The sequence below is a fragment of the Coregonus lavaretus genome (genome assembly GCF_964263955.1).
Source record: "Coregonus lavaretus genome assembly, chromosome: 10".
NCBI lineage: Eukaryota > Metazoa > Chordata > Actinopteri > Salmoniformes > Salmonidae > Coregonus > Coregonus lavaretus.
In genome coordinates this window covers 54,237,578-54,250,031 of record NC_139997.1, presented here as the reverse complement: position 1 = coordinate 54,250,031, position 12,454 = coordinate 54,237,578, and the positions used below count along the sequence as shown (strand labels likewise).

Here is a 12,454-nt window from a genome sequence, read left to right as displayed (position 1 = left end):
TAATTTAAGGTTAGGGTTAGGCATTAGCTGGCTGTGCCAGCTCGTTACCACTCTGCAGAGCTGCCTCCAGGGCAAGATTCTTTACAATAAATGCCAACCTGCCTAAAATATAATACATTTTTGGGTTACTTAGAATTTGATATTTACATGTGATAATTTCTGTAGCTATCATTTTATACAGATGCATCTGAAAAAGAAATATAATGAAATACAGTATGTAGGTAAAAAATATATATATGAATGACTGAATAAATGGGGACAAACATTTTGTGAGAGTTCTAACTGCCAAGCCTCTGTTTGTATATCGCACTAAACAGTACCACTGAATAACTTAATAGTAGTCCAAATGCATGGCTTGTACATGGGCATTATTTAAGAAAACAACAATCTTTTGTATAGGAAATCAACAACTATATTTTAGATTTGTGCTGAGTATTTCATTATAATATATCGATCCCTACACAGTGATTCTGGAAAATACATACAATGGGCAGTGCAGGGGCAACTAAAATGATCCTAATAAATAGAAAGACACTTTTAGATGTAGAAAAATAAATATAATATTGCATCAAATAAATAAAAATGACGATTTCTAATTTTATCTTTTAATTATTTTTACTTATTGAATAACATTCCAAAAAAATGAAAGCTGTGGTGTCCCATTGTTATGTTAATCAAACCATAGCTTTCATAAGATCTGAATCACTCATCACTATTGATATGTGACAGTCGTATACATGGGTATTCTTTTCTTTACAATTGTGCTTTGAAAATGTGATCGTATCTAAGACCTATATCATTGAACGTTCTATGAGCAGATGTATTGAAACATTTTCAGGATATCCATAACATCCTAATATTTATATATTTCTTAATTCCATTCTTTTACTTTTAGATTTGTGTGTATTGTTGTGAATTGTTAGATACTACTACACTGTTGGAGCTAGGAACACTAGCTACACCCGCAATAACATCTGCTAAATACGTGTATGTGACCAATACAATTTGATTTGATATATCCAATTTCTTTCACATCATAGTGCTTTAGAAACAGACAAAGTCAAGTATAACGTGTGGACATTATAACTAGTGGACATTAATGTATGCTCAACTGTTGACATGCTGTTTAAATATATATATTTTTCAAGTTTAAGAAACGAGAGCATCATTATCAGAGCTTTGACCTTTGAAGCCAGGGCTAGAGTGGAAGAATATCCAATAGAGTTGTCATTCAATAATGGTGCTGAAGTGAGTGTGCCACATCTGATATACAGTAAGTGCTCATTAGCTCAACATCATCTTGTATAGCTTGCTGATGCACATTATGGGCCAATTGCAACCATTGAAAGCTGCCAGATTATCGCTAGCTGATCTGTCGTTAAACCATCAATATGTGTTAAAATCACCCACACAGCTGATCTCAATTGCAACCAACATTGGGCAGCGATTTACCGCTCCCTAACGCTGATGTCAAGGTTATCTTTTAATTTTGATTGCAGCCAACATTTTCGTCCTCTGGTTGGTGTTATCATCGGAACAATTTAGTCCTACTTTATGAGCAGACTAAGGGACTAACTGAACTTCTGGTTTGTCCTTTTTTAAAATTGCAATCAAGCTTAGTTTAGCCCGCAGGTGCATGTAATCTCCCGTTAGTAGCGTTTTAAGAAATCCAGTGGTAATCTGCAGGAGTGCGTTAAAGGGTAGGAAGCATTACTCACCAGTGTAAAAACACAGTGTGATCAAATACTTACTTGTAGTCACGATCTGGTTACCCATAATTACAAACATTGTTATGTTTTGGGGTTATTACATATTTATTAACTTATTTCGGTATATCTTTTAAACTACCCACAATGCACTATTTTTCAACGTCATATGGAGAATCTACTCTGTGCTACCGAGTTCATATGCTAGCTCAGTAGCTAGCTTATGCTGGCTAATGTTAGCCACACCTCATGCACTTCACTGACTTTGTGGCTGTTTTATCTAGAGGGAACCCGTTAGCACTGTAGGCTCTGGTACCTTCTTGCCATGGGCTCAAAACAAAAGAGAAAATGTTACTTGCTCTAATTGTGTAACTTTAGTACCGCATCTGTTTTTCTTTCTGTTTTGTACACTTTTCGGCATGTTCTCTGTGAAGTAGGCTACGGGAGTTTTGTAACTTTTTCCACCTTGGCTTAGCACTAGCGTGCTAGCTGACTGACATCTGGAATCTATCTAATTTTGATTTTCCTTGCTATATTTTATTGGAATTCCCCTTTATTGGCCCCAGCCATCAATCAGTAAGTCTCTGCTCTTTTGAGCTGCAGTTTTAGTTGTGTCGTGTTAGTTGTGTTCTAACTGGTTTCCGGTAGTTGAGCTCTAGCTTGCCGACCATAACTGTGCTGGTTAGCTAGGCTGGCTAATAGCTAACGTTATTGGCTAAATAGCTAACGTTAGCTGGCTAGATAGCTTGCTGGCTAAGATAACTGCATATAGCTAACATTCTTTGATATTTGGTTAGATGCCATTATGTATTTCCAAAACTTTGGTTTACTTTAATGTAGCTGTAAGCTGAGTGTTGATAGTAACTGGCTGACGAATTCAGTGCGAACGTAACGTTAGCAGGCTGGTAGGGCTAATGTTATTGGGCTTGTAAGGCTAACGTTAGCCAGCTAGTTGGCTAGCAACCTAGCAAGTATTTGCTTGTAAGTTTGGTGAAAATGTAATTTAAATCAGTAATCATGAGTGCAAACGATTTGGTTTAATTTGAAGTTTTACATTTGAAGTTATTTCTGTTGGAGTTTACATTATAGGGTATAGGCTGGCTTGCCGGGTCCTCCATATTACATCACCCCAAAAAAACTTTTTCCAACATGGCATTGTTCAGAATTCTGATCGGTTTTATGTAATAACTCGAAAAATTGAAACGTGAGGTATAACTTTTGATGCATATACTAATGCAAATCCATATGTTACATGTGGTTACATTAATGCTGCCTACCCTTTAAGTTCTGCTGGTTCGTTGCAATCGAGACCATAGTTCTATTTTTCAGTTAGCATTGAATGTTTTAGCAGCAAGCTCTTTGGAACTGAAGTGTACTGCATTAGCAAATAAATATACAATGCAGTCCATACGCACATCTCATGATAAGAAAATAAGATTAGCAAAGTGTGTTAGTTATGTAACAGGTGGACTCACTGTCATCCTGTGTCATCAGTCATAATCTTAAATGTAATATTCCACAAAATAATTACATTATTCTGGAAGGCATGTAAGGATACAGAAAACAAAAAATATTTAGATGTGGTATTCAGTGAAAACAAGAGCAGCGTGTATTCATCAATATCCTTCAAGTCTCATCAATATCTGCAGGGATGTCACCAAGTCTATTACCCTCGTCCATGTGCCCCAGCACCTAATCATCAATATCTATTGACCACAATGGCAAGAACTACCACTGAAAACATCAATCTGTCATGGGATGTTGAGCAATGCTATCCTGTCTGTTCTCCTCTGCCCTCATATCACAAATCCATTGTTGAAATAAGCCCCTGATCTATCTCTCTGTGTGTGTGTGTGAACACCTAATGTAACTGTAGTTAACCCTTTGGGGAAAGCATCTGCACAGGACTACATCCCTCTTTTCAGTCCATGGTGTTTCTTTGTGTTTGACTTCAATCTCATTAAAACAAACCCATCCTTCATCGCCCCTTAAGGAACTCCTTCATCTGTATCCCTTCCCATTTCCGTCTAAAAGCTGTTTTGATATACAGTATCTTTCGCTGTTTTTCAAATTCCCCAACTGAATATGGCTGTATCCATTTTGGGAGGTTAGCCATTGGTTTGATACTTGGGGGAGTTTAAAGAACGGTGGTAAAAAGGCCCATTCTTCCTCTGGAGTTGCCTGCGTTCCTGAAAGTGTTGAAATCAAACAAGCTATTCATCCCCTCCACTCTGGCAGCAGGTATTTTTTGAAAGTGCATTATCGGGACAGCATTAATAATTATTCATTCTGATGCACATTTATCTTCGATTCCTGTGCCACCTGTATGCAACCACTGCACCGATAACATGATGGGGTCAAAAATCAGCAGTGTGTGTAAAACAATCTCTCACACACACACCAATTGTGTTCTTTAGTGCTTTCAAAAGATTGTGGATAAAACTGTACAATCAGATATACCCTTTGAGAGTACAGTAAGTCGTTTGTGAAGAAAGAGATGTCTTTCGTCCATTGTCATTATTCCATTGAGAACAGTCATCCAGAACCTAAAGCATTAGACATAAAGTAGACACTGAGGCGGTGGCGATGAGCACATACATCAATACATACATACATACAGTACATTCATACAAACGTACATACAGTTGCGGCCAAATATATTGGCACCCTTGCACCTTTCTTAAATAATTCCCCTTTTCTTCTCAAATAAGTTGTTGGATTTTCAACATCATAGAACCAATTTTATTTTTGTAAACTTAAGTTTACAATTTTAGTTTAGAAAATTTTAATTTACACAATTGTTGGCACCCCGGAGATAGTACTTGGTTGCAAAGCCTTTGATCAAGATAACTGCAGAAAAACGCTTCTTGTAGCCATCAATGAGCTTGCTGCAACTTTCTACTGGCAATTTGGCCCACTTTTCAGAAGGGGTGCCCTCCACCACCTGCTGTTTTCAGATCTCGCCATAGGTTTTCAATGTGATTCAGATTTGGACTCTTCACTGGCTACTCCAGAACAGTCCAGCATCTCTTCTTGAACCATTACTTGGTGATTTTTGATGTGTGTTTGGGGTCATTGTCCTGCTGGAAGATCCACAACCTTTAATGGGGACCCAGTTTTTGGACAGCAAAGGAACCCCACATCACTATCAAACCTCCCCCATATTTGATTGTAGGGAGGGTGTTCTTTCATTGAATTCTTCATTTTGTTATCAGTAAACACAATGCTTGTCTGTTTTGCCAAAGAGCTCAAATTTAGTTTCATTGGTCCACAGAACATTTTCCTCAGGATTTAGGCTTGTTTAGGTCGTTCAATCAGGCTTTTTTGTGTCTCCTTCAGCAGTGGGGTCTTCCTATGTTTACCAACGACTAAATGAAGCATTTAAAGAAAATAACACCCAATCAAACATGAGGCAAGTTCGATTATGCTGTGGGGTTACTTAGCTGCCTCTGGTACTGGGGGCTTTGAATGTGTGCAAGACATTATGAAATCAGCAGATTAACAAGGTGTTTTGGAGTACAAAGTTCAACCCAGTTTCCAAAAACTGTGTCTCTGTTGAAGGTTCTTGGTCTTCCAGCAGGACAACAACCCCAAACACATATCAAACACACTCTAGAATGGTTCAAAAAGAAACACTGGACTGTTCTGAAGTGGCCAGAGAAGAGTCCAGATCTGAATCACATCTATAACCTTTGGCGAGAGCTGAAAACAGAAGTTGGTGGAGGGTACCCCTCAAACATTGACAAATTATTGCAGTTTACTGCTGAAAAGTGGGCCAAATTGCCAGTAGAAAGATGCAGCAAGCCCATTGATGGCTACAAGAAGCATTTGTTGGCAGTTATCTTGGCCAAAGGCTGTGCAACCAAGTAGTAGCTCCAGGGTGCCAATAATTTTGTCTTTATTTTCTAAATTTAAATTGTAAACTTAAGTTCTGCAATGTTGAAAATCCAATAACAAGGTGTGGGTAGACCAAACATTTATTTGAGAAGAAATAGGGAATTATTAAAGTAAAGTGCATGGGTGCCAATACATACATACATACATACATACAGTTAGCTAAACAGTCATGGTTTTATGCTTGTGTTTTTTTGCTGTCTCTGTGACAGTGTTTTAACTCCCTCTCAGAGACGGTACTTCCTCAGTAGAGCTGCCTGCCACATGTACTTCCTCTCCGGGAAGCGCTCAGGGATCTTGATCTTGCGGAAGTCCTGGATGCACTTCTCCAGCTCCTCCTCAATGGTCAGCTTCTCCTTGGCCGGCCTCTTCTTACAGGTGCTGGTATCTCGGGAGCTGGCAGTGAGTGTTCGGAGGAGATCACTCTTTCTGCGCTGCTCTGACTGCTGCAGCATCTGCACCGGGCCCTTCTTCAGCGGCCGGTCCAGGGTCTGGACATGGGAGTGGGACTGCCGGCTGACCGGCCCACAGATGACGGTGCCCTGGGGTGAGCTGGCCTCTGAATGGCTCTCGGAGCTGGAGGTGGAGAGCTCGTTGAAGGAGGTGCCGCTCTCGCCCTCTCCCTTGTGGTTCTTGCAGCAGCAGTCACAGGGCGGGGAAGACCACCGAGAGGTGCCACCTGGAACACAGAGGGAATAGACGGTGAGACAGGGTCTAACACAACACAATAACAGTTTGGCGATGAAAATATTGATTATACAATTATAACTTAATTGAGTCACGTAAAACATGGCATTTCTCCATGTTTAAACAAATACACACCACAAAACAAGTGAAGTATTTTTATTTTTATATTTAAGTACTCTCTGACACAATAGAGTGAAGTTGCAATCACAATAGATGGGTTGGAAGGTCTATGAACTGTTTTGCTTGAATCCTCTGATGTGTTTGAACCAGACAGCACACTCACCAGCCCCAGACTAGACAGTGCTTTGTAAACTTCCTTTGACATTCGGCTATTGTTAACATGCAACTTTGTGTGTGTGCATAAACTGTAAAATGTTTATTTCTCTCAAAGAAAGTGATGTTATGTAACAAATTGCTATGCATAAGCTGGTTGTAGTAGAATAGCATTCTCAGCTGTAGTGTTTAGGGCCAAGGACAAGAATGCATTGAGAAATCACTTCTCATAGAGCCGTAAACCAAGGCTAATTTATTTTTCATGGTTACCTGTTAAATAATTCAATAAAGAGGGATCTATTGCCTATGAATTTATTTCCCATTTAGCAAGAAGGCATAGCCTCTTGAAACACACAAGTTCAATGCTACAGTTTCCATTTATGTACAGCACAGCATTTTACATCAATAAATAATATGTACTTACAAATATACAATTTTGATTTTATTAATCTAAAACGCAACAGTGGGCTAAATTGATTTACTTATTAGCATTGCTAAATCTATTTATCCTCCCTACATGTATTCTCTCTATACCCTTGACTTTGCACAATACCCACCATGAATCATGCAAAATAGGGTACAAATCTACAGTATATAGTAATTATAGTCATATAAATATAATATTATTTGCATTAACAGTCAGATTTTAATGGAGCTCTGATGTCATTTTCCAACACTCAGTGTCATCTATCAGTGTCATCTATGTTGTATACCGTGCGCCACACAGTCGAGTGCTACCTCTGTGAAATCAGCATGCCATCAAAGCACGCCATCAAAATGCCCTCAGTCACAACCACTCCACCAGCCACCCAGGAAATCTATGGCTGCCTCCCAGTAGTGCACTCTAAAGGGAAGATGGTGCCATTTGGGACGCAGCTTCTAATTACCACTACCATCGCAATACAACTTTCCCTACTCAGTGGAGGACTGTGAATACTGGGCCGACAACCGACATGGGGGACGGAGTCCATCTTTTGTGTTTATGTACCAGGGAAGTCAACATAATTAATTTGTGTCACTCAGCATGAAAAGGGACCTTTGATTGATGAGCTGGTGCCTCATAACATAATTGGTGTTGTGAAAATTGGGCCCTGACTCTACAGAACGGCTAAAACTGCCGCTAGGCAATTTTCTTGTCCAAATAAAATTAACAGGATACTCCAAAGCAGTGTTGACAAATGGTGCGTATTAGACTTGGTTGTGGGGGCAGTGGTTTGGACCTGTACTGCTATTATTTTCTTCCTATCTGTCAGGTAAATCCCCTGGTGTTGACAGATACCTCATACACCTTATATTTAAGACACATCACATGGTTCTACATACTCCACTCTCACATTCACATCTGTAATTATCACATGTATGTCTATGATGTTTGTTTCCAATGGTAATGAGTGACAACCTGAGAAATATTAGTCTTTCGCATGATAATGAACTATACTTAATCTACACTTAAAGGTAAAGATAGAATCGTCACATTCCCAGATGTTTCCGCTCGTTACACCATCCACTTCCAGTCCCGGGAGTTTAGTAGAAAGCATATTAGTGACTCGGGCTCTGACTGCTCTATACAATTCAGAAATCACAGGAACTGATCATTTAATTATTTGTTATAGCTTCCCCTAAGGGCTACAGTAGGATGTAGTGTGGCATTATTATTATATCTGACAACAAAACCTGCAATACATTATCCACAGTTAATTGTGGGGGAAATAATTTGAACTTGACATCCATTTCTATGCATAGTGTATTTTCCCACTCTCCCTGTTAATCTGTCACTGTTTAATATCTCTACAGTCAACAGGGGTGTCCTCGACACACTGATGTACTGTATAAACTTACCACCTTGATCTAGTAGGCAACATATGTGATACTGTGCTGTAGTCAGATCCACAGTGGACACATCAATCATGAACCGGGACTTCAATCTGCACAAGTACATAGCAGGAGAGGACCTATAGATTGGCTGTGCCTAGCCTCTACTGTATGAACTGGGGGTGGGGGGAAGGGATGTCACATGGGATGTGGGCCAGAGTCGCTCCCTGTGTCCTTCCCCAGTCCACATGCTCCCTCCCTCTCCTCCCCTCCCCGCTACACTCCCTAAGCCTGGAGCCATTCATCTCAGATATCAGAGGGGGCCTCTGCAGCCTCAGTTATCAGAGCCCACAAAGGGAGCTGCCTCCCCTCTTCACACAGCCACCAGCCACCCTCCTCCTCCCCCTCCCCCTCCATCACACATCTCTCCTCCCTGCTTGGCACTAAGCGTCCCGATCAATCCAATCCACCACCACCTCGCCTACCTGTGCTGCTCTGCATGCCACAGATCTGTCTCCCCTCTGTCTCCCCATCCACCCATCCATCTTCAGGCCACTTTCCAACCGTATCAACACATCAGCGATTTCGTGGAGGTGTGCAAACGATTGCCCCCTTATTGATTTCTGTCATAAAGCTCTGTGACATGTAGAGGTTATTCAGGGGAGCAAATAACCCCTCTTATTGTCATTTGTTAAGGTTTGGCACATCAAAGCGACTGACATGCATCTTTTTTATAGACTAAGACAATGTATTTAATGCTGGAAACAGTGGGTGAGGCTGGATTTGTACAGGCAGTACAAGCTCCTAAGCCTCAAGGTGTGTACTTTGTGTACATTGGGTATTTATTGTAAAACACAAGACAAATGCCTTTAAAAGTTTCAACAGTACCAGTACGCAATACTCATCTACAATTTGAGAGAGACGTTAGAATGAAAATGTCTGCTGACAAATGAATATTCAAAATGGTATATTTTCATGAACAGATTGGGGGTGTGAGGGACATTTGCATAATTGGCATAACTGAGATGGAGGATGAGGCATCCTATATTCTTTTCCTTTCTGTCTGCAAACTAAAATTGTATTAATCACATGCTTCGTAAACAACAGGTGTAGACTAACAGTGAAACGCTTACTTACAGGCCCTTCCCAACAAGGCAGAGAGAAAGAAAATAGAGAAATAATAGAGAAGTAAACCACGTTAGTCTACACCTGTTTGTTCCAGACTTGCATCGGTACCGCTTGCCGTGCGATAGCAAGAAGAACAGTCTATGACTTGGTTGGCTGGATTTAGGGCCTTCATCTGACATCGCCTGGTTTAGAGGTCCTGGATGGAACTCGGCCCCAGTGATGTATGCACTACCCTCTGTAGCGCCTTGCGGTCGGATGCCAAGCAGTTGCCATACCAAGCGGTGATGCAGCCAGTCAAGATGCTCTCAATGGTGCAGCTGTGTAACCTTTTGAGGATCTGAGAGCTCATGACAAATCTTTTCAGCCTCCTGAAGCGGAAGAGGCGTTGTCGTGCCCTCTTCACGACTGTGTGTGTGTGTGGACCATGATAGATCCTTAGTGATGTGGACACTGAGGAACTTGAAGGTCTCAACCCGCTCCACTACAGCCCCATCGATGTGAATGGGGGCATGCTCGGCCCTCCGTTTCCTGTAGTCCATGATCAGATCCTTTGTCTTGTTGATGGTGAGGGAGAGGTTGTTATTCTAGCACCACACTGCCGGGTCGCTGACCTCCTCCCTATAGGCTGTCTCATTTTCTTTGGTGGTCAAGACTACCCCGTCGTGTCATCAGCAAACTTAATGAGTCGTTCCAAGAAGTCGTGGGTGAGCAGGCTGTACAGGAGGACAGTCGCACACACCCCTGAGGGGCCCCGTGTTGAGGGTCAGCGGGGCGGATGTGTTGTTGCCTACCCTCACCACTGGGGGCAGCCCGTCAGGAAGTCCAGGATCCAGTTCCAGAGGGAGGTGTTCAGTCCCAGGATCCTTAGCTTAGTGATGAGCTTGGAGGGCACTATGGTGTTAAACGCTGAACTGTAGTCAATGAACAGCATTTTCACATAGGTGCTCCTCTTGTCCAGGTGGCAAAGGGCAGTGTGGAGTGCATCTGTGGATCTGTTGAGGCGGTAGGTGAATTGGAGTGGGTCCAGGGTGTCTGGGATGATGGTGTTAATGTGAGTCATGACCAGCCTTTCAAAGCGTTTCATGGCTACAGATGTGAGTGCTACAGGGCGATAGTCATTTAGACAGGTTACCTTGGCGTTCTTGGGCACAGGGACTATGGTGGTTTGGTTGAAACATGTAGGAATTACAGACTGGGTCAGGGAGAGGTTGTAAATGTCAGTGAAGACACTTGCCAGCTGGTCAGTGCATGCTCTGAGTACGCATGCTCACAGTCGCCCAGAACAGCTGGTGCTCTCATGCATGGTTCAGTGTTACTTGCCTTGATTAGATTAGAATTGTATTTAGTCCAGGGTCGCCGAGGTAATTGCAGTGTACAGTGAAATACTTACGGAAGCGGGGAGAACAGGCCGTAGCTCGGGTGGTTGAGGTCGCTGATGATCTTCTTGGCCTTCCTGCAGCATCTGGTGTGGTAGGTGTCCTGGAGGGCAGGCAGTGTGCACCCAATGGTGCGTTCAGCTGAGCGTACCATCCTCTGTAGTGCCTTGTGGTCAGCGAGGGTGGAGTTGCCGCACCTGGCTGTGATGCAGCCCGACAGAATGCTCTCGATGGTGCCCCTGCAGAACACTGTGAGGGCCCTCGGGGACAGGCCACATTTTTGTTGTGCCTTCTTCACCACTGTGTCCGTGTGGTTTGACCATTTCATTCGCGGTAGGCGAATTGGAGAGGGTTGATTGTGTCAGGGTGGGAGGAGGTGAGAGGAGGCGATGTAGTCTTTGACTAGCCTCTCAAAGCACTTCATGATGACGGAAGTGAGTGCTACAGGTCAGTAGTCATTCAGTTCAGTTGCTTTCGAAACGAGCATAGCAGGCATTTCGGTAGCCTGGTAGGCTCGCGTCAATGGGCAGCTCGCGGCTGGGTTTCCCTTTGTAATCTTTGATAGTTTGCAAGCTCTGTCACATCCGACGAGTGCCAGAGCCGTTAAAGTAGATTCGATCTTAGTCCTGTATTGTCGCTTTGCCTGTTTGATGGTTCATCGGAGGACATTGCAGGATTTCTTATAAGTGTCCGGATTAGTGTCCCGCTCCTTGAAAGCAACAGCTCTAGCCTTTGGCTCAGTGTGAATGTTGTCTGTAATCCATGGCTTCTGGTTGGGATATGTACATACGGTCACTGTGGGGACGACGTCGTTGATGCACTTATTAATGAAGTCGGTGACTGATGTGGTAAACTAACTTCTCAATGCCATCGGAAGAATCACGGAACACATTCCAGTCAGCGCTAGTGAAACAGTCTGTAGCTTAGCAACAGCTTTATCGAACCACTTCCGTATTGAGTGTGTCACCGGTATTCCTGTTTGAGTTTTTGCTTGTAAGCAGGAATTAGGAGGATAGTGGATTTGCCAAATGGAGGGCGAGGGTGAGCTTTGCATGCGTTTCTGTATATAGAGTAAAGGTGGTGTAGAGTTTTTTCGCCTCTAGTTGCACACGTGACATGCTGGTAGAAATGAGGTCAAACGGATTTCAGTTTTTCTGCATTAAAATCACCAGCCACTAGGCGCCCCGCCTCTGGATCAGCATTTTCTTGTTTGCTTATGGCCCTATATAGCTTGTTGAGTGCGGTCTTAGTGCCAGCATCGGTTTGTGGTGGTAAATAGACAGCTACGAAAAATATAGATGAAAAATATCTTGGTAAATAGTATGGTCTACAGCTTATCATGAGGTATTCTAACTCAGGCAAGCAGAACCTTGAGACTTCCTTAATATTAGAGATCGTGCACCAGCTGTTGGCCCGGGGTGAGCAGTATGTCCTGCACCTCCGTTGAGGTTAATGGCGGAAACATTATGTAAAAAATAAAGTTAAGATCAGTGCAAAAAAACACACAAAACACCAGAATTGGTCAGAAGCACGTAAAACTGCTGCTATCCAATGCAGCACCATTACTTCTTCACAGTG

General features: G+C 42.4%; 1 protein-coding gene across 1 annotated transcript in view; it reads right to left on the bottom strand.

Moving 5' to 3' along the window:
• Positions 1-5,827: 5,827 nt before the first annotated feature.
• The window catches only part of LOC311136600 (BTB/POZ domain-containing protein KCTD16-like), a gene marked incomplete at both ends in the record, with an annotated part of 92,668 nt that continues 86,041 nt past the window's right edge, over positions 5,828-12,454 (bottom strand). The window contains one exon of the mRNA XM_084170793.1: positions 5,828-6,279. Coding sequence (XP_084026919.1) covers positions 5,828-6,279 — 452 coding nt within the window. The remainder of the gene's footprint in view (positions 6,280-12,454) is intronic.